This window comes from Mercenaria mercenaria, chromosome 8, assembly GCF_021730395.1.
Source record: "Mercenaria mercenaria strain notata chromosome 8, MADL_Memer_1, whole genome shotgun sequence".
Taxonomy (NCBI): Eukaryota; Metazoa; Mollusca; class Bivalvia; order Venerida; family Veneridae; genus Mercenaria; species Mercenaria mercenaria.
This window is the reverse complement of record NC_069368.1, coordinates 48,120,818-48,143,770: the sequence shown is the minus strand read 5'-3', so window position 1 is coordinate 48,143,770 and position 22,953 is coordinate 48,120,818. Positions and strand designations below refer to the sequence as shown.

The window sequence follows — 22,953 nt, the reverse complement described above, 5'->3', positions numbered from 1 at the left end:
AAGATTAATTCTATAAAACTCAGCGATAATGTAAACAGTCCACAGTCAGTACAGTGAAATGTGATACAAGTCAATACACAGTACATGTATTTGCAATACACAGTACACCATCGACGCTCATTTATCATCAATTTCTCCGTCATTTGAACATTTACAAAGCTAAAATTTTGCACATGTTTTCTTTGCATGTAACTAAATAAATCATGCGATTCAGAATTTTTATCACAAGACAATAAGTGACGATATCGGGAGAAATGTGTCCCCGACCTGCATTTATCAGATGATAAAGTTGACATTTTATCACAAATTTTAGCGTTTCTTGATAAGATTGATTCATTTTACGCTTGTGAGAGCATATACACAGTATCTAGTTATTAAAAACAATGCTCTTTTCTTCTATAGTAGTATAATACAATAGTAAATAAGTGTTTTACTGACCTTGTTGACGAAAAATAAACACGTTTTCGGAAAATACCTTGTCACTAAATGGCAATATCCGGTGTACGCGTGCTCACCGTGTGCATGTGATTTCTTAATGATATTCGAAGCCTGGCCGTTGACCAATGTGCGCATTGAGCTCAAGTTTTAACTCGTGTTACACAAAAATGAAAGAAATATTTGTTTTACTCTGTATAAACGAATGAAATTGATTTGACTTAATTTTGTTGCAAAACAACGCTTTCTTTACATGCTTTTCGCGTAAGATTTTGTCTGAAAATGATCTTTTTCTAATGATTGGTAATATATTATGAATATTAAAATATGAGTTTTTGTTTCTTAACTAGATCTATCTTAAAAATGCCTAATCAAGAAGAAAAAAACCACGTTCGAGTCGGGAATTGAACCAGGGCCTACTCGGCATTTTTTCTACCTGCTTGACCAATACCCCACGAAGAAATTTGCACTTTTCGACCGTTAGATGTAAAGCTTTATAATGAAGGCACTTAACATCAGGTAACCCGTTACAAACGCTGTTCAAATTTGAATGAAAAAAATAGTGAAAACGACTATATTTAAACTCTCAAATCATAACATTTAATCTGTCAGTAATTTAGTTTCAAAGCCTTCCTCAGAAATATAGTAATAATTTCCTAATATCTAGAATTTTCCTCTCTTTTTTGTCATGCAATCAGGAAGACAGTGCCTTTAACAAATTCATCATTCGTTTATCTTAGACCAGTAATAGGAACAGCTGACGTGCCCTTCATGCAAATTTACCATTTAATCGCATGTGCAGATAATAAATAATAAACATGTTAGTGGTGGTGATAAAGATACAAACTTTGGCGATGACAATGATTTTGAAAAAAAGATGATGATGATGATGATGATGATGATGACAACGACGACGATGGTAGTGACAATGTAGAATATTAGAATGATAAGGATGAAGAAAGTTCTAAAATGACGATAAGTATGTTCATAGCGAACAAATTGAACATGACGATGATGATGACACTGACGCGGATGGTCATGAAAAAAAAAACAACATCAAAACAACAACGCGATGATGAATTTGTTGTCGTTGCAGTTGTTGATACTGATGATGAAGATGATTATGATTATATATACATATTCATATGCTGTTCCATTCCAAGATCCTAAACGTACTATATGCATACTTGTACATAACGCATTTGTTGGCACCATAGGTGAATAATAATCATAATCATAATAATTAATAAATATGATAATGATAATAATATTATTTACGTATTATACGAATAAAAATACCAAAACAAAGGTGAACACAAGTAGCTATCTTAAAACGTAATCTTATTTACAATCATACAATGTTACGAAAATGTCCTCCGATGAAAATATGCGTTGAAAGATCAATTAGAATGATAGCAGCTGTGTTTAAATAATTCGATTAAATACTATATATGCAGTTGAATAGCGCTGTCACGTTTACTAAACTAACCGGGTATGGTAGTCGGGTATGAATGAGGAAGTAAATTGCCTAAGTACTTCAAAGAACATAGTAAATTTTCAGAACAAATATACATTGTATCGAGTTTCAGCAGTTATAAGGAAAAACGTTCCACATATGCTTTAGTTACCAAGTGATCAGTGTAATAATTCTACAACGGAAATGGCGTCGTTCTACCCAACAAAGATTGCGAAGAAAGGCGAAGCGAAGCTGGATTTAGCCTTTGGGTTGGACTGTACATCCAGTATGGACCCTTACATTTCAGAAGCCAGGGATAATATAGTTCAGATAGTGAATGAAATCGTTCAAAGTGAAAATTGTGACGTCAGATTAGCTCTTGTTGAATACCGTGACCACCCGCCGGCAGACGAATCTTTCATTACCAAGGTACACGATTTCACTGAATCCGTTGGAACTATGAAAAAGTGGTTGCGGGAAAGTTATGCTGCTGGTGGTGGTGATATCCCGGAAGCAGTTGCCGATGCATTGAATGACGTTTTAAATCTCTCCTGGCGTAAAGAAGCGACTAAAATCTGCGTGTTTATCACCGATGCTCCCCCTCACGGTCTTGGAGGGTACCGTGACAAGTTTCCCGAGGGTTGTCCACTTGGACTAGATCCCATGGAAATTTCAAAACAAATTGCGGCTAAAGGGATTGCAATTTATATGGCTGGATGTGAACCGAGCATATTGGCTTACAAGGACTTTTACCTAGCAGTAGCACATATAACTGGGGGTCAGTATGTCCCGCTAGAGGAGGCACGGGGTCTTGTTAAAATCATCATATATGGAGCCCGTGAAGAAATGTCGTTGAAAAAGTTTGAATGTGAAGTAGAAAAGGAAATAGTTGAGCTCAAAGCGACCAGAAGAGTCATAAATGAAGATGAACTTTCGACAATACTTCATAAAAGATGGGAAACACGTGGCGAAACAACAAAACAACTTACATTAAACCAACGCGGTTTGGCAACAGCAAAAAGTTCTGCTACTGCCATGGATATAACAAAAATGGGATTCGATGCGGTCAAAACGCTTTACAAAACTACAACGCCTTCCACGAGAAAAGCAAGAGGTGCAGCCGAAAATCAAACCGACCCTAAAAACCAAAAGGAAGGGGACGAGGATATGAAGGCTAAGATTGCTATGGCAACCACTGCCCTCGCCGATCTTCAAACTGTCTCCAAAACTCGGGCACCTATTAATGTCGATCTCAGTGGAATAACAGGAGCCGTTGATTCTGGTCCAGCTTTGTCAGAACAGAACAATCCGCCGACCGCTGTGGATAGCGTGAATCCCATTTCCATGCGGACGAAGGGAGGGGAGTACCAGTGTATCGACGGAGGGGTGACCTTATCTCAAACCATGAGATTAGTGCAAAAATCTATGATCAAAATGACGAAACTCAATCCAGATGAACAGTAACGACTGTACTGTAAAAATGCCTTTTGAAAGTTCTTTAGGATCTTCAAGAATTCGAGTGTTTAGTATCGTTTGCTTCAACGTAAATCAAAAATAAATTTTCCATGCGAAGTATACAAAGGTAAATAAGTAGACAGAGATTACTTTGTTGTCAGTCCAACATAACAGTAGCAATAGAGTTCACAGTATAATAAAAAGTGCTATGTATGGCAACAGATATACTCACAAATGACAGGTTAGTGTGAAAGTACACTTATTATACATAAACACAGAACATAACTTAATAATCAGTGCTATTGCTAAATTCAGAATAAAACACGAGGTGCAAAACCTCATTCTTATAACGTTTCATGAATCCAGTATAGATACATTTTGAGATACTATATGAGCCACGCCATGAGAAAACCAACATAGTGGGTTTGCGACCAGCATGGATCCAGACCAGCCAGCGCATCCGCGCAGTCTGGTCAGGATCCATGCTGTTCGCTAACGGTTTCTCTAATTGCAATAGGCTTTGACAGCGAACAGCATGGATTCTGACCAGACTGCGCGGATGCGCAGGTTGGTCTGGATCCATGCTGGTCGCAAACCCACTATGTTGGTTTTCGCATGGCGCGGCTCATATAGAGATAGTGGATGTAGTTCATTTAATAGGTTGTTTATCAGCTGATATTTTTGTCATAATATTGTAATGTTTCTGGACTTTGTCCACAGACACAAATAGTTTCTTTGTAAACAGTATTGTTGCTTTTCTTTTACGAGTTACATATGCATTCATAAAGTACTTATGCATTTATAATTTTACAATGTGGTTGGGTGTTAAAAAAAAACTTTATCGTCATAAAAGTGAAATTTGTTTATTTATTTATTTATTCTTTTTAGTTTCAGTTCTAGCTTTATTGGCAATTACCAATACATTTGCCTTTGGCCAATTACAAATACAACCCCCGCCCCCCACAAAAAAAAACACTTAAAGTGAATATATAGATATAATGCTTTTTCATTATGCATACATCTTTTACTGTTAGACAACACTGTAGCATAGTAGGCCCTAGGCATCGGCTCAAGTATTTGGATCACTAAGCATCTAGACATGAAATGATATTCTGACTCTATGACATTTTGATTTGCATAATTTATACAATTTGTTATCCATTTCTTCATTAAGATATAACTTAACCGTAGACTATTTGTTTTTAGTAATTATTTGATAAATGGTGATAGAGGTATTGCACGTGGTTGATATGTCATCTTATATATGCTGATATTTTATTATGTTATCGCAATGGTTCCGGACTTTGTTCCCATACATACATCAAACGAAAACTGGTCGTTTTCTTTTCATTTGGTAAAGAATACACAGATACATTTTTGACTTAGGCAGTTTTAAACTCTTTTTTTGTCTATCCATATATCCTGTATACGAAATTTGTAGTTTTTCTGTATTTGCATACAGTTTTCATTATCGGAGAAAGTAAACTAATATATATTATATGTTTTCTGTTTATATGTGTGCCTTTTTTTTACCAACATATTACATTTGAAATATATACTTAATTGTTTCCTTATGTTATGTGCGTGGGTAGCAAAGTTAAAATTAAAGTATGACAACTACAAAATTCCTATAATACAGTTTTTAGGTTTTTCCTAGTATCATGAAATGTAAAGATTGCTGTGTATACATGATATACAAATACAATTGAGCCGCACCATGAGAAAACCAACATAGTGCATTTGCGACCAGCATGGATCCAGACCAGCCTGCGCATTCGCGCAGTCTGGTCAGGATCCATGCTGTTCGCTTTCAAAGTCTATCGCAATTAGAGAAACCGTTAGCGAACAGCATGGATCCTGACCAGACTGCGCGGATGCGCAGGCTGGTCTGGATCCTTACTGGTCGCAAATGCACTATGTTGGTTTTCTCATGGAGCGGCTCAATTTACCAAAATTATAGCCAAATAACCAGTCATGCAGGTTTGAATCCTGGAAAAATAGGAACACACAACTGTCCGTTACCAGCGCGCACTGGAGCGAGAATACGTTAATTAACACTTAAGTTATAGTTTATTTTTCGAAACGACGATAAATTAAATCAACCGTAGAGGAAGCGAAAATAGAAAATTCGTTACGAACTATATATCTCGTACTAAAAAAAAAATACTCCCACACGATAATTTAAACGACAGCATGTTTATATTATCGTTTGATTGTTATGGTTCTCATGCATCGTTGAACTCAAAAAGGATGTCAATGATAGAATTTAAGTGCATACTGTAATGTTATACAAAAAAAATTCTGTATTGAAACGTTTTAATGAAGAAAAATAATAATTATCAAACATGTTATCGTTTAAGTTATCGTGCGGGATTTATACTTTTATGATCCTTGACTTATTTTGATAACTCTATCTATATTACAAACTTGACATGGGTCACAGTTTATGGGTTCAGTCGTAAACAAGCGGTAACATTAAGCGTATCTTGGTATTATGGCGATACATATTGTTCTTTAATCTAAATATTTCTTTGTTGCAGTAGAGTATTGAATATCACCTATTTATACCGTAATGCAATATGTTTACGAGTGGCGGCAGATGTAATGTTTAATGTGAAGGATATACTAAACTTGCAAGCAAAACAAACAAATTTTATGTTTCTCTTTCATATTTAATATATTTGATATTTTCCACTTAAAACATGCCAGACATATTGCACACTATTATTCCATCACTCGGTCATTCCAGTAATTCACTGAAAAACATGTTAAACTTCCAGCGGCCATTTTTGGCTGTCATCTGTATTCAACGATTTACCGGTTTACATTTGCCATAAACATTACATTCAATAGACAAGCAGATGTTGTAGTAAAAACATCAGAAACCTTAAAGTTAAGCAATCTATAAGTAATCAAACCGATCACAGGATCTTTTTTGCAAACTGGAACATATTCTTAAAAATATGACACTTCTTCGTCTAGGCGAAAATCATTTAAGTGGTTAATTTATATGCTGTCGAAGAGTCTGGCATGATACCGAACCAGTGGTCATACTAGTAGCAAGTGATTATCCTTCGAATAAGCCAAGAGCAGGAAGTCAAATTTAGTAAAAAGAGATATATTAGGGCATCTCTGGTCAGAATATTCCGAAAAAAATCACGTACGCCAAATAACAGAAGAATATAAAGCGCATCCCGCCTTCACTGTGTTGGACGGAAGTTTAGATCACTCGTACTGTGCCATTAATTCATTCGCATCTGAACTCCAACCAATGATTTTAATCAACGACAAATCAATGTTCGGGATATATTTTTCATAATTAAATATGTTTATCACATGTTTGACGTCATTAGAGTGAAATAAAGCCGTCACATAATATTGATAAAAAGTATAGGAGACGTTGGTCTATAATAGGCAAAGAAAAAAGAAATTTTGATGTGTCAGCAGGAGAAGCTAATATGTGGTAAAAAGAATACTACATTCTTGTTCCTGTAGTAGCCTCTGTGTGGTAGGTTAGAGACCACCCATTATTTTCCATAGGTTTCCTTTAAAACATTATGGCGGGTACGACCTTCCATAAATCGAAACATGTATGGTCAAGAACTGTTTTAGTTCCATCAGATTAACACACGAATAGCATATGAATATGTGAAAGGTGATACTTTAATCATGGGAGTATTCTTCGCACGAAGGAAATGTCTCCCTGTTTATATCGTTGGCATGGCGGGAGAAAACCGTTGCGAAACTTTCCCCAGATTCTATACAAATAACTACATATAAAATACACATAAACACACACGCGCGTACACACAAAACTAAAAACAAAACAAAAGGAAACAAACAAATAAATGTACACCATGTGCATAAGATAGTACCAGAGTGAATAGGGGATAGCAACGCACAAAATTGAATATTGAGTAGTGACAGAGTGCTGAGGTTGAATCATAGTTCATGAATTACAACCTTTACCCTAGCAAAAATATGAACACTTATAACAAAACCATTGAGTGGCCTTTAATCCGTTAATTATTTCCGCCTTGATAATTTTTTATCATTATTAATATATATATATCCTTGCGCATGCGTCGGTCAGTACTGTCAGTGTATGTTGTATAACTGTGAAATTTAAACAAATATCAAAGTATGGCGGAGGGCGAGGTACAGAGGAAAATATTAATAGCAATGGACGGAAGTAAACACGCAACCGGTGCATTTGAATGTAAGTTTTTATCTTTAACCTTTTATTTACAAATTAAAGTCCGTAATACATTGCTGTTGTTTATGTTTATATGTTATAGTGTCCGCTAACTAGATCTACATTTGTTTACCGAAAGCTGGATTCGATGATGTAGCCTGTCATAAGTTTTTCTTAAATACCCACCACAACCTAGTGACCTACTTCGTGCGAATCATTCTGATAATACTACACGATGACAAAATTAAGGCACTCCCTAAATCAATGTGTTTTCACAAAGTCACATGCCATTCTCTTTTGAGTATAGTTTTAAAAACATAGAATGATAACTATATTGCGCTGTTTCAGTGTCATAAATACATTCTATGCTAACTTGACATGATGGAAATGAATATGTTGAATAAAATTACCCAAACTTTAATAGGCGGACGATGTTAAGTTTCAAGTTTATTTTCACATCAGTGCATACATTATGTACATTTATATCATTTCATTTTTCAATTGTGTAAAGTACAAAGAAGGAAGTTAATTAGGTTTAAAGTGACAGATCCGTTTTACACATATCAGAGGTCAGAGACAACCGTTAAGGTTTATGTGATCGGTCCAACATTAAATAACGTAAACTATTGAATTAAGTTCGATATTTTGTCAGGCATTTGTCTCGTATCGCAGCATTCAAGAGAAATTGTACAAATGCACTAGACATGACAGATTAATTATTTTACTCAGCTACTTCGTGCTTTCACCTGCATAAATGCGTTATGCTATACTGTTCAGCTTCAACATGCGTTGTAATTTACTGTTCTGCTGCATAAATGCATTACACAATCACACACATTATCACATGATATGTATGACAAGCTTCAACACTTGCACTACATAATCATACATATATATGACAAAGTTGAAATCTTGCACGACATAATAACGTACATCAGCACATCATATGACAAGGTTGAACTCTCACGCTACATTATCACACATCGCATACATGACGAGCTTGAACTCCTGCATCACATAGTCGCACACAGTAGATCTAGATATTGTACTCTTGCACAGCATAATTACACACGTCAGTTCTTGCACCACTTTTTTTTCTTTAACTTAAGCTCGTGTGAACCAAGAATTTCAGTTTAAAATATTTAGGCACTTTAACCCTGACTTTGACTTTTCCATGGTTTTGTTGTCGCCTTGAACTTAATGTTTATTTTTATTATTATTGTGTTAAAATGAAAAAGCTTGGTTTAAACAGTATTTATTTCCACAATTATATTTACAAACACGAGTAGTACATTTAAATTAACAAAGTTTAATAAAACATACTTCTATCAAAATAGTACAAACAAACAAAGAAAATATAAATCGAATGGATTGGAAAACAAGCTACTTAAAATTTATAAGAATTCCGCTCCATCTAAAAAGAAGCTTAGAATATGGTCTCCAGTCCTGTTATTAGCACTCTAGGTCGGTTAGAACCATTGTGTGAATATCCTGTCTGTTGCTGAAGTAATAGACCTGGCTTTCGCCACTACAATTATATAAAGGGCGGCAATTATCTCTGCGCCAGATTTCAATAACTGTCTGAACATGTCCCTGCATGTAGATGATTTATTTCCTTATTTTGTTATATTTTCCGTCAGCTGTAATATTAAGCTTATAGATTATCATGAATACCTGAACTGCTTTTACTTTCAGGGTTTGTGAAGAATATTTATAAAGATACCGACGCTGTGACCATGGTATATTGTGCAGAACCTGGTGCCAACTTATCACGTAAGAAAACGATTTCTTGAAGTTGTTAGCTTTTCTAATGTAACGTTTTGAATACTACTGTAGCCGTACATTGTTTTCATTGTGTTTGATTTAAACACAATGTTGCTCAAAAACCACGGGGAAAGAAAAGCGGGAACACTTTAACATGAGCTTTAGTCATGTCGACGCACATGACGTCTTCCCAACTTTTATTTTCAACATGGCCGGTACCTAGGTCGAACAATCGGCCTTCCCAAAAGTCAGCTCGATAGCTTTCTCCATTGAAATACTTCGACCATTTTATACGAGGTTTCGAACCCAAAGCAGTAAAGGACATTTCAATGATTCGGATTTAGTAGAAGGCGAACTGAAAATTTCCGCATGCAAAAGCAGATTAGGAACTATGTTATGTAAATTGTATCCAATGTAAATAAAACTTGGTAAGGTAGAATGTTATAAGCCGTGGATCTGCCTATCCTGATGCAGTTACTAGTCGGCCGAACACTTATCAGATGTAGAAAGAGCAATGGCATTGCTTACTTATCACTTATATTAGTCAGAGCGTAGATAGTTCATTCACACATAAAAAGTGTTCGTATAGTGACTGTTTTTGTATCTCATTATACAGAACTTGCTCAGCTGGAAATCTCGAGTGTGATTCTTAGTTAGTCTTTATATTAGTTAAAATGTACATACTTTCTCCACATGTACTGTGTGTTTATATCTTGTCTGTGTTTGCCTCTCATCATACAGAATACAGAGTGTTTATATCTTTCCTGTGTTTGTCTCTCATCATACAGAACTTTCTCAGCTGGAAAACCCGAGTGTGATTCCTACAATGATAGCAGAGCATGACAAAGAAACTCAAAAAGTTTTAAAGACCATAGACGATATTGCCAAGAAACATAAAGTAAGGTTTGCAAATTTTAATACTCTAATTGATAGACTCTAAAACCGAGTCAGTTATTAGCGTGCTTGGTTGCGTTACTCTTATAATAGTTAAACCGAGTTCACTTTGGTTTATACTTATTCATTTAAGCTCGATTGTGATGAAAGCTTCAAGCTTATTTGAACCATTCTCAAGTCCGCTTCCTGGAAAAACCAGTACTTGTGTAATATGAGAAGACATGGTCGTGACCCCAGTGTGGCTCGAACCTAAGACCATCGGGTTGAGCGGCCGACACCGTAACCACTAGACCACCGCTCCCCTTTTAGTTTGCTTGATTGCATTACCTCTTATGAGCGAGCGCAGTCAAGCCGATTATACAATTACTTTGCCTGGTTTTGTTACCTCTTATAACAGACTCAGTTAAAACCGAGTCTGCTATTTGTCTGCTTAGTTGCATTACCTCTCATTACAGACTCAATTAAACCGAGTCTGCTGTTAGTATGTCTGTTTGCATTAATTCTCATGATAAGACTAAATCAAACCTAGTCTACAGTTAGTTTGCATTTTTGCGATACCTCATATAATAGACGCAATTTTTAAACCGAGTCTGCTATTAGTTTGCTTGGTTGTTTTTTTCTGATAGTACGGGGCTCACCTTTGCAGCTACAATTAATATAGCATGGCGTTTACCTTCGCAACAGCAGCAGTGTGGCGACCTTCAAGGGTTTACCTTTGCAACAAAAGTCTATAAATGCAATGCGGCGACCTTGTTGTTTTTACCCTATAAATGCTATGTGGCGCAGGGATAAAACCTTCGCCGCATTTTTAAAGTTGTGAAACGACAGAGCGGGTTTTTCCCTTCACAACAACAGTTTTGCACCTTTCCTTGGTATCAGGGAGACCATTCAAAGTTTTTAATTTTTTTTCGTTGTATATTTCCCGGGAAATCTAAGAATTCATGAGCCCATCTCCTCATTGTTATATTCAGTACTTCAAATTTTTAAGGTGCTATGGTCACTTTTTAGTGCCCCGTCTACGCAGTAACTCCTCTGACAGTCAGCAGTTTAAAAAAAAGTTTAATGATAAAAGTAATAGAAATGTTGAATTGGTCATGTTATTCTTTATTCAAGGCAAATCGTTAACTATCAAAAAGCTTTTTTAGTTGTATTATTGATATTGTGGTTGAACATACAGTGGAACGTGTACACCACCGGCGGGGACGATAGTGAAGGCGGGCTAGAGCCCACAATGCTGATATTTTTGTAGTGGACTGGGGGTTTGGGTGCGATAGGGGACTTTTAATGGGTAGGTGGGGTTACTATTTCACCATTCACATGTACCGGTCCTAGTATGAAAACTTGAAGACGTTACTTCAAAAATAGATTGACAGATTATGGGAGTATCATTTTTTAACGTACGAAGCGAATTTTGGAGTATTGTTTGAATGTGAAGAATCCTTTTCATTTTAAAATTATATACTTTGTGTACAAAACAGATGGTTCCCTTCAGTCTAATAAATATTTTTATCAAAGGGGCGTATTTTTGTTAAATTAATCCTTGTACCCAGTCCTTCGTTCTTTTATCGGCTTATGTTTTTGAATATGATTTTCGTTAAGGCCATCTCTCCCTTATTTGGTTGTGGGGTTTACCGCACACCCCGCACGCACGCCGCACAAATAAAAAAAAACAAAAAGAAAAAAAACAAACAAATGTACTTTTTGCAAAAGATATACCGAGCGAATAGGAGATAGAAAACGCTCACTGAATTTCGGTTGACAAAGTGGGGGTTTGTGAATCATAGTCTAAATTTACAATTTTTTCCCCAGAAAAAATATAACATTTTAAAACAAAACCATTAAATGGCCTTAAACCCCTAATTTTGTCGCCTTGTACATTTTGTTAAATTAAATGTATTTTTTTTTAATTATAGTTGCGCATGCGTCTGTCATTTTTGTCGTTGTTGTTTTATAACAAACTAAAGAAATTGTAAAAATGAAAAAAATATAAAATATGGCGGAGGGCAACGCCAGGGGAAAAGTTTTGTAGCAATGGAGGGAAAAGTAAAACGAACGGTGCATTTGAATGTAAGTTTTTTTTTTTTTTTAAACTTTTATTTACAAATTAGAGTCACGTTATTACATTGCTATTGTTATATGTTACAGTTTCTATTAACTAGATCTACATTTGTTTACCGAAATCTCGACACTGATCCGATGATGTATTCTGTAATAATTTTTTTCTTAAAGACCCCCCATCCCTTTTACCTCGTTTTTTTTCCCGCATGAACTTCGTTCAAATCTTCGAAAAACTACACATGAAAAAAATTAAGCCTTCTAAAAAAAATGTGTTTTCAAAAAATACTGAAAACCTACCCAGTCATTCTTTTTTGAGTAAGATCAGCGCATCTTTTGTACATTGTTTTTGTTTGTCATTTGAAAAGACGGGAAAGGGAATTTAATAACATTGACAGTTCTGTTTTCCGCTTGGGGTCCCGCAACCGGTAAGGTCTATGTGGTCGGCCCCAATTTAAGTTACGTAAACTGTTGAAATTTTCTAGATATTTTGTCTGGTTTGTCTCGTGTCGCATCATTCAAGAGTAATTGTACAATTGCACTAGACATGACAGATTAATTATTTCACTCAGCTACGTCGTGCGTCGTGATTTATTTTCCACTAGTATAAATGCATCATGTATATAATCACACACGTCAGTTCTTGCACATCGTTTTTTTATTCGCTTAAGCTCCTATGAATCAAGAATTTCAGTTTAAAGACATTAGGCAGTTTAAACTGACTTTGACTTCCCAGGGTTTTTGGTTTCACCTTGAAATTATTTTTAATACTTTAAAGCGTTATTTTTCAATATTTAAAATTTTTTAATCCCCCAAATACTTTCAGGAAAACCCTACCATTTATTTGAAGTTATAGGGTATAACGTGATACTTTCAAAATTAAAATTCAAATGCTCGTTCTCATTTTTCTTGCTTTACCGTCATTTTGGGGGCTTTGTCCACTTTGGGCAACACTCACCCCGTTTAAAACATCCCGGTGTAAAATGAGAAAATCTTATTTTTTTCCAAAGATTTAATTTATGGTAAGTACATACTGCAACCTTTTGTTCGCCAGACCTCCCCTGTATATCATCTTGTAATCAAACAATGCCTATTGTTATGGCTCATGATTACCTTTCAAAATCTTTCTGTCACGTTTTAAGATTTTAGCCCCTGTTTAATCAAAAAGTAAAAAAATACACAGAAGGCAAGGGCGTAATCCGCGTGAGTCGTGTCAGAGCGGGTTTTGGGCGTTTCTTACTAAAAAAAAACATCGGGAGCATGGAGTTACAATTGCCATAAACTACTTTAAAAATCATTTAGCTTTAAAAAAAAAATTAGTTTAATGTAAATGGTCTTAAACACGAAGTACACTTTTTTTTTTTTCCATCAAAAGAAGCATGGTCATACGGTGATAATTATTTTACCGTGAATAATTGTTTTCGCAAAAAAAGGGCGCGGGGGAGAAAGCCCCCCTTTCCCGGTAAACGAATCTCGTTTTTTTTTAGGGGGGTTTGGGAGATTTGTTCTATATGCCTTTCAAGTTGCCAATCTATTTATTTTTATAGCGAGATCTTTGGTTTAATCAACTATTGAATCGGAGATTGTATTAGATGGCAAAGTTGTGTGTTTTTTTCCCTATTATGGTATTAAAAGGAAGAAGCTTAAAATTTTTGGTCTGAGTACTGTTGTCACACTCTATCGGGTTGAACCCAATGTGTGAATATTCTGCATTTTAAATTTTCCCTGCGCCAAATTGAATAACGTCAAAGCATGTCTCGCATGGATGTTTATTTTTTTATTGTGTTAAATTTTCCGTCAACTGTTATAAAAGTTTATATTATCATAAAGACCGAAGTAAATTTTACTTTCGGGTTTGTGAGATTGTAAAAAGATTCAGACAGTGATCTGGTATATTGTCAAAAATCGGGTGACAATTTAAATTAGAAAACGATTTTTTGGGGGCGGTCAGCTTTTCTAATGCAATTTTTTTTTAAAATACACTGTAGCCGAAAATTGTTTCCCCCGCCATGAAATGGGGGGGGGTATTGAAAGGGCTTTTGTCCGCCCGTGTGTCCCGTGCGTCCGTCCGCAGCCTTTTTTCAGTAACTAGGGGGTAAAATTTCATAAAACTTGAAATAAACTAAACCCCAACATACTGTGATGTTTGCCCGTCAAGTTTTTTTTGGATCGGTCATTTCCCTTGAGTTTTTCCCCTTATTTAATGAAAAATAAAGCTGCATTTCTCAGTAACAAGCTGGTAGTTTTTATAAAATTTACATAAATTAAACCAAACAACCCGGGGCCCCGTCTTTTTTTAATGGTAAATTTTCGTTAGAGTTTTGCCTTTAAATTGTTTAAAAACCCACAATTTTAATAAAAAACCCACCAATTGGTGAAATTTCGTTAAAATTTTTTTCATTCTTTTCCAGAACATTTTTTAAAAAATGTGAAGTTGGTACACCAGTGGTCCCCACCTTGCCTTGGTCATACTCCCCCCCCCCCAAAAAAAAATTTTTTTTATGTTTTTTCAAACCTTTCCATGAATATTCATACTTGCAAGGGGGTACCCCCCCCCCCTCACTCCTCCCCCCAGTCTCCCCACCCCCCCGATCATGCACCCCCCCCCCATCTTTTTTCTCATTTTTTTTCCATGAATATTTTAATCAACTTGTGAAGTTTTGTCCCTTTCCCCCCGGCACCCCGCTGAAAATTCGTTAAAAATTTCGGGGGAAAGAAAAGGGGAAAAACATTTTGTTTGGGCTTATTCATGTCGACCCTACTTTTTTTTCGGGCGGGGGGGTCCGAGGAAAACAATAGGCCGATAGCTTTTTCATTGATTTAAATTTTTTTATTTCATTCGCTGTTTCAAAACAGCAAAGGACATTTAATGATTCATATTTAGTAAAAGGCTAACATGCAAAAGCAAATTAAGAAATATCTTGTATAAACTTTTGTATGGGCAAAAAATCAACCTGAGTAAAACTTGGTGGGGTTTAAATGTTATAAGCCGTCCCAAACCCCATTGTTTCGTTATTAGTCGACTAAACACTTTTATCAAAAGCAAAAAACATTGTTATTATCATTTTTGAGTTAAGGGTTTAGTTAATTTCTTTCACAATATAGGGGTTTGTATATGGACTGTTTCTGTATTTCGTTATATATAAGCTGCTCAGCTGGAAAGCCGGTAGTTTATAAAATGAAAAATTAGAGGAAATTGTTTCCCCATAAACAGGGTGTTTATAGTATATCTTGCTGTCTCTCAACAAAATTTTTTCTCAGCGGGAAAACCCCCGGGTGTGATTCTACAATATTGCAGAGCATGACAAAAAAGTTCAGAAAGTTTTACAAACCATAGACGATATTGCCAAGAAACATAAGAAAGGTTTTTGGGGGAATTTTTAATACTTTAATTGAAAACCTCTAAAACCGAGTCAGTTTTTGGGTGCGGGTTTGCGTAATCTCAGAAAAAACGGTTTGTTTTAGTCTGGTTTCATACTCTTAACGTTGAACCGCGTTCACTTTTTTTAAACCCACATAAAAGCGCGTCAAACCGGGTTACGAGAATTTCCCGCTTTTTTACCTTATAACGACTAGTTAATTTTAAATCAACGAGTTGCTGTAGGTTGCTTTATTGCATTACCTCTCATTCAGACTAAATTTAAACCGAGTTGCTTTATTGTCTGTTTGCATTTATTTTTGTTGCATACCTAAAAACCCGAGTCAGTTTTTGCTGTTGGGTTGCGTTCATCTTGCGAAACCACTGAGAAAAAGAGTCTGCAAAATGTTCTTATTTACTTTTTCTCTGATAATATTTTAAACCGAGTTCCTTTTAGTCTTTTTGATTGCATTGCGCAGTCGCCCGAGATTGTTATTTTCCCGGGTTTTTGTTACTTCTAAAAAAATTCCCCAATTAAAAACCCGGTCTGCTGTAAATATGCTTATTGCATTATCTCCATTACGAGGGAAAAAACCGAGTTGATATTAGTAGTTGCTTGCAGTAATTTCTGTTAGACAATTGACTAAAGTATCCCTATTACGGCTAGGACTGAAAACGACCTATTCTGCCTCGTTCTGAGACCCTTTGTAGCCAATCAGAGCTTTATTACAACTTTGAAAATCTGCCTGATCCCTTGTTTTGAATTTAAATTTTTTAGCCATCTGATTTTTTGAAAAAAAAGATGAGTTATTGTCATTTGGGCGGTTGCGGCTCGGCGTCGGCGTCGGGCGTTCCCGGTTTAAGTTTTTTTTTAGGTCAGTTTTTCTCCTAAACTACAAAGTTTTTCTTTGAAACTTGCAAACGGGTTCACCTCTAAGCTGACCCTGTACAGCAAGCAACATAACTCCACCCTGTTTTTTTGCAAGATTTAGGCCCTTTTTGACTTAGAAAAATCAGTTTCTTGGTTAAGTTTTATGTTTAGGCAGCTTTTTTCCAAACTATAAAAGCTTTTGCTTTAAAATTGAAATACTTTTTCACCATATAAGTTGACCCGTATGCAAAAAAAACATAACCCATCTTTTTTTTTTTGCAAGTTTTTGGGCCCTTTTTTACTTGAAAATATGATTTTTGGTTTAAAGTTTTTTGTTTAGGTCAACTTTTCTCCAAACTATAAAAGCTTTTGCTTTGAAACTTGGAATACTTGTTACCCTCTAAGCAGCCCTGTACATAAAGAAACATAACTCCATCTTGCTTTTTGCAAGATTTTTTGCCCCTTTTGGACTTAGAAAATCAGTTTTCTTGGTTAGTTTTATTTTTTAGGTCAGCTTTTATCCTAAATATCAAAGCTATTGCTTTTAAACTTGCAAATCTTGTTCCCCCATCATAAGTTGCCCTGTATGCAAGAAAAAAACTCCGTCCTGTTTTTTGCAAGATTATGGCCCCCCCTTTTGGACTTAGAAAATATCATTTCTTGGTTAAGTTTTTATGTTTGGGTCAACTTTTTTCTTAAACTATCAAGCTATTGCTTTGAAACTTCAACACTTGTCCCATCATAAGCTGCCCTAAAGGCAAGCAACTAACCCCATCTGCTTTTTGCAAAATTTATTGCCCCTTTTTGACTTAGAAAAATCATTTTTTGGTTGGTTTTATTTTTATGTCCTTTTTCATAAACTTTAAAAGTAGCTTTAAAACTTGAAACGTTTTTCACCCAAAAGTGGACACTGTCACAAGAAACAAAACCCTTACCCTGCTTTTTGCAAGAATTGGCCCCTTTTTTTGATTGAAAAATCATGGGTAGGGACAATATTTCTTTACACAAAAAATATCAGATGGGTCGCACCCGAAAGGGGCGGAATGTGTCAGATAGCCGGTTACTCAGTGGGTAGGCCCTTGTTTTTGAAACGGGGGCCCCGGGTTCGCCCCGGGAATGCTGACTTTTTTCTTACTCTTTGAAAATTCGAAAAGTCGTTGATTGGTTAAAATAAAAATGCAATTTGGGAAAAATCCAAAAATTCAGGGGGTTGTGAATGGGTCTTTCTCGATCTTCGTTTAAAAGATAAAGTACTTAAGTCAGATTGTGATTAACAAAATTAAACCCAAATCCCAATCTTTTGATTCTTGCGATCCTTTAAAATATTTTTAAATTTTTTAAACCCGGTCTGCAAAAGTTTGCTTGCTTTTTTCTATAAAGGGGATTAAATTTGCAACTACAACTAATATAGTTTTGTGGGGGCCATGGGGTTGTTTACCTTGCAACAGCAGACTGTCGAAAAAGCAGTGGGGGGGGGGGGGGGGCCTCCGTTTTCCTTTGCAAACGATGTTTATAAAGCAAGTAGGGGCCCTTTTTGATATCCCATTAAATACTAAGTGGCCCCCCGCATTGGATTTCCTTTGTCACAGCATTTTTAAATGTTGTGTAGCGACTTCACAATAACAGTGTTGCGCCCTTTCCGTTCATTAATGTTATTTTATTGATGTGTTCTATACTTCCGGGGAATCCTAAATTTTCATGAGATCATCTCAAACTTTGTCAAATTTCACGTATTTTTGAAACTTTAAGTGTCATGGTATCTTTGGTTTTCCCTATTACGCAGTAACCCCCTACAGTGCGTCAGATTTAGTTTTAAAAAACGTTTTTCTAAATTAAACGGATAAAATGAAAAATTTATGTTATTCTCTACTTAAAGGGCATATCTTTAATGTTTAAAAAAAGCTCTTTGAAGTTAAATTTTATTGATATTGTGGGTTGAACATAAGGGGAACTTTTTACACCAGCCGGTGGGGAGCGTGTGAAGGGCAGCTAGAGACCACAAAGCTGATAATTGTATGTGGCCTCGGGGTATGGTGTGTCGGAGGCTATCATGGTAGGGGGAGTGCTACATTTTTCACCATTGATGCCCCGCCCTAGTATGCAATTTGAAGACTTTACTCTGTGATTAGTCAATTAGGGAGTATCAGTTTTAAACCGTACGAAGCGAAATTTTAGAGGATTGTTTAAATGAAAAAGAACAACTTTTCTTTTTAAATTATGAGATTTGTGTTTTCCCTTTCCCGTCATAATAAATTATTTATCAATGGCGTATTTGTTTTTAATTTAATCCTTGTCCTTTGCCCCTGTTTTTTAACTTCTTCGTAGATCGACCTGATGTGTTTTTTGATATAGAGTTTCTTTTTTCCCATTCTCCTCCCTTAAAATGACTGTAATGGTTGTACGCGAAGAACGAGGTCACAATGGAAATGCGCGAGATCATGATGACGGAGCGCAAAATAATTTCGCACTTTGTTCGTGGTCGTGGTCTTGCGCTTGCCGCTTCGCAATTGTTATCTAACGCTACGTGCATTTCTTGCTCTAGTGATAAGCGAAGCGCGGGATTACACTGGCGAAGTGCGAAGTCGCAATTTTGCGTTTCGCAAAACGTGATCCCGCACTTCGCGCAAGCGCGAGGCGAAGATCATGACTGCGAAGTGCGAAATTTTTAAAAAAATCGTTTTGGGTTTTCATTTTGTGGTCTGGTTTAGTATAGTGACTCGCGCGTTGTTTCACACTCACTAAAGGCTATACTATAAGTACAGGTCAAAATGTAAAAGCCGAACTCACGATGGCAAGGAAAACAATACAATATTCGGTTTCAACATCGTAATCTGAAAATTTCTAATGTCTTTTAAGTGGTATAACTAACAAGGGTTTTTTGAAAAAGTCCAAAAACGTTTTACTTTTTTAAAAAAAGTAAAATTCTTTTTCAGTCCGCTTTAAAAGAAATGGCATGTGCGAGTTTTAGGTGAATCCTTTTTGTGTTTAAAAAATTTTGCTTTAATGTGTTTTCTAAAAATTCCATTTGTCAACCCCTACTGCCATGTTTTTTAATTTAAAAAATTTAGTATATGTGTTTTATTTTTTATAGACAGAATGACGGGAAATTTTAATTATTTTCCATTATTGCGAACGGAAAACGACTCATCTACTTTCAAAAGTTAAATTTTAAAGTTTCGTTTTAAACCCCTTTAAATAATTTTCTTACGAAGAAATGTCCGCTGTATAAAAATTAAAATAAATGTAGAATGCGTCTTGTTTGTACCAAAAATTGAGGTGCCCCTAAACAAACACAGCACTGTATGTTCAAGTAAAAAAAACTTCGGGGTTTTGTTTGAATTAGAATATTGTTTTCAAGCCTGAATAACTGAAGGCTGGTGATGAAATATAAATGACTGCTTGATAGCGTTACTGACTTTTTTGTCTTTTGTACGTGGTGTCTGCGTGCTGGGTTTTTACGTTGTGGGAAAATGCTTTTAAAGGAAACGTGGCTTTTCCCGTTAAATTTCCCTTCCCAAACCTTCCCCCGCCCCCGGGACACTTTTATCTCCCCCTTTTCCCACCCCCCCCCTTTTTTTTGTTTTTGCATATTTAAATGTCTTTTTTTGGGATTTTTTAAGCAACGGCTGTCTACAATATTTTTTCTGTTACAGCTTCTTTTTGTTGCGGGCCCTTCCTTGCAAAGCATGACTTGCTGTGTGTTAGGGTGCTCTGTACTTCCGGGAATTCTTGCATAAAAACTACTTTTTTTAACTTGATTCTCACGGTGGCATAGAGGGGACATAGGAAATTTTTATTTATCACGTGGCACGTGTTAGTTTCCCATGTCAAACGGTTAATTAAACAAGTGGCACGTGAAAACTATCAGTTCGACGTGGTAGCTAAACGTTCGCATGGGAAATATTTTATCTTCACGTTCGCGCGCAGTAGCTATCACTTCCATAGGAAATATTTTATTTATACGTGGCACGTGTCGAAAAACACGTGCGACGTGATAAATAAAATATTCCCAGTCCCCTCTACCACCGTGGGCCCGCCCAGTATTAAGGGAGAAAAATCGTGTGCAAAAAAGGCAATTCACTGCTTTTAAATACAGTTTTTTTATTTTAAAAATTCTTTGTCAGGGTGTGTATATGTATTTCTGCGAATTGAATCTGGTATCTGCGTTTTCATTTTCCTAATATTTCCTTTTGTACAAAAAAAGATGCAAATTAATCCATAGTATGTTTTACTGTATCAGTTACCAAAACCAAATACACTACCCCCAAAATGTACGTACTCGCTACACCCCTTCTTTACACCCATTTTAAGATTCATTTTTTGTTGATAACCGTGAATGTATAAGAACTGCGTGTAACTTGCGCAATTGTTTGTTTTTAGGAATCTACACTTACCTTTTATCTTTATTTATTTTTTTTTGTGTGGAAAAAATGCTTCATCATAAACAGTTATGTTAGTTGGTGCTTAAAAAGTTGAGTCGTGTTATATAAATCATAAAATTGAAAGTTTTATTTTTTCAAAGGAACATGTATATAAATCAACTGTAGACATTCTATCGTAACGCACAAGTAAATAAAAAAAATCATTTGAGCCGCACCATGAGAAAACCAACTTAATGACTTTGCGACCAGCATGGATCCAGACTAGGCTGCGCATCCGCGCAGTTGGCTGACCATGCTGTTCGCTAACGGTTTCTCAAATTGAAATGGGCTTTGAAAGGAACAGCATGGACCCTGACCGCTGCGGGGATGCGCAGGCTGGTTGGATCCATGCTGGTCGCAACCCCTTTTTGGTTTTTTCCATTGCGGGGCTCATTTTAAATTTGGATATGATCTTAAAATATGTGAAATATATTGCAGTATTAACATAATTTTACATTATTTACTGTTTAATGAATAACATCGTTGGCTAAAACGTCGGTATATCAGAATGTTTCCCTTATGACACAAAAAGAGAAAAAAGAAAATTCATCATTTTAATAATAATAAAATTTTTTGGTTTTTTCCCAAAAAATTTCTGCCGTATTCATCGAAAGTTGTTTTTAAAACCCCAATTTTTTGTTTTGTTACGGTTTTGATTGTTTCATAAATGTTTAAAAAAAAGTGAATAAAATACAATAAAAAACTCGATGTAAACAACGGGGTAAGAGGGTGAAAACGCATGGTACAATATGAAAACCAGTTTTACTGAAATTGACCATCGTGTTTTCATATCTGCACCACCGTCGTTTTTCATTTTTGGCCACACGCCGTCTATTTTTGTGCATCGCGGTTTGGGATTCAATTAAAGTCGCTTTTGTCCAAATGGAACCCCGTGAATTTCTTTAAAAAAACTTTAAAGGGATATTAAATTGTAATGTCTCTTTATTGTGAAAGGGCGGCGGAATATGTATAATATAATAAAACAAAAAACTGTTCACCATCTTTCATCTCGCTACAAGTAAAGCTTGTAAGTTATGTTAAATTTTCAGTATAACTTTGGTTTCATTTGAATTTTTTTTGGGAAATTCCATAAAGGACAGTGCAAGATTTGGAGCTTTAAAGCTAAAACAAGATGGATGCAAAGGTGACATGCCGCTGCAAAAAAAGGGGAAAAAGCTTGCTGGCTATGGATGGAAGTAAACATTCCGTAACGTTTTTGAATGAGTTTTTTTAAATTTTTCAATTGCCTACTTAACACGAAAAAAGTACGTTAGGGGAAAATTAATATTCATACAATAAAAATTTTTTTTCTTTTTTTTATAGTGTCATTCTGTATTTTGATACGCGTAAACAGATGTTAAAAAACAACGTGACGAAATACATTTTTTATAGATTTGAAAAAAATTGCGAAAATAGTTTTTTGTATCATCTAATTTAATAATAAATATACCCAGTAGACCCTTTAAAGGGTAGAGTGTTTTTGTTAAAGTAAGTAGAGATAAAAGGGGGTTTGTTAAGGTTTGGGTCGCTCAACCAGGGGGCCATGGGTTCGTGCCACATTGGGGTATCGACAATACCTCATATGAACAAGTACTGGTTTTTCCAGGGAGCTGACTCGAGAGTTGTTCACATAAGCTTTAAGCATTCATCACAAACGAGCTGAAATAAATTAGAATAAACTAAATCTACATCTAGTTCATAAAGATCAACTTTATTTATATCCGGTTAATCCGGTAATGGCGTTCATAGAGACCGAACAATTTCTACCTGAAATATATATACATGTTAGTGTCGTTCATGTTGTAGACAATATGTTGGGCTGGTAGAATAAATACGTCATCTTAAATGTGTCTCAAGTCAGATGACATGAAAATAGAAAAAGAAATAAAACTCTGGTAAACTTAAAACAATAGTTTGTGACAACCATTTGCTAATTTACAATTGTCAATATACAGTTAAAACCTGTGTATATAATGGCATGGCTTTTTATAGCCAAAATGAAAAAAAAAACGTTCCTGTGGGTTTTGCAATAAAGTTTTTTTTTCTTTT

At 35.7% G+C, this 22,953-nt stretch overlaps 3 protein-coding genes across 3 annotated transcripts in view; 2 read left to right on the top strand and 1 right to left on the bottom strand.

The window, feature by feature from the left end:
* LOC123566395 (uncharacterized) overlaps nt 1-22,953 on the bottom strand; it is a 435,075-nt gene that overhangs the window by 249,871 nt on the left and 162,251 nt on the right. The gene's annotated exons all lie outside the window — the stretch shown is intronic.
* Nucleotides 1,897-4,844, top strand: LOC128559030 (uncharacterized). The gene has a single exon (XM_053549922.1). It carries the CDS (start codon nt 2,096-2,098, stop codon nt 3,353-3,355), a length of 1,260 nt encoding a protein of 419 aa, XP_053405897.1. The 5' UTR covers nt 1,897-2,095; the 3' UTR covers nt 3,356-4,844.
* LOC123566399 (uncharacterized) lies at nt 7,407-11,415 on the top strand. Its single transcript, XM_053549926.1, has 4 exons — nt 7,407-7,565; nt 9,237-9,314; nt 10,094-10,205; nt 11,366-11,415. The coding sequence occupies exons 1-4, from the start codon at nt 7,490-7,492 to the stop codon at nt 11,406-11,408; spliced, it is 309 nt and encodes a 102-aa protein (XP_053405901.1). The 5' UTR covers nt 7,407-7,489; the 3' UTR covers nt 11,409-11,415.

Coding starts and splice junctions, on each gene's coding strand:
- LOC123566399 (XM_053549926.1), top strand. CDS start 7,490: ATGGCGGAGGGCGAGGTACAGAGGAAAATATTAATAGCAATGGACGGA. Junction 7,566..9,236: donor CGCAACCGGTGCATTTGAAT/GTAAGTTTTTAT, acceptor TTTTACTTTCAG/GGTTTGTGAAGAATATTTAT. Junction 10,206..11,365: donor ATTGCCAAGAAACATAAAGT/AAGGTTTGCAAA, acceptor TGATATTGTGGT/TGAACATACAGTGGAACGTG.
- LOC128559030 (XM_053549922.1), top strand. CDS start 2,096: ATGGCGTCGTTCTACCCAACAAAGATTGCGAAGAAAGGCGAAGCGAAG.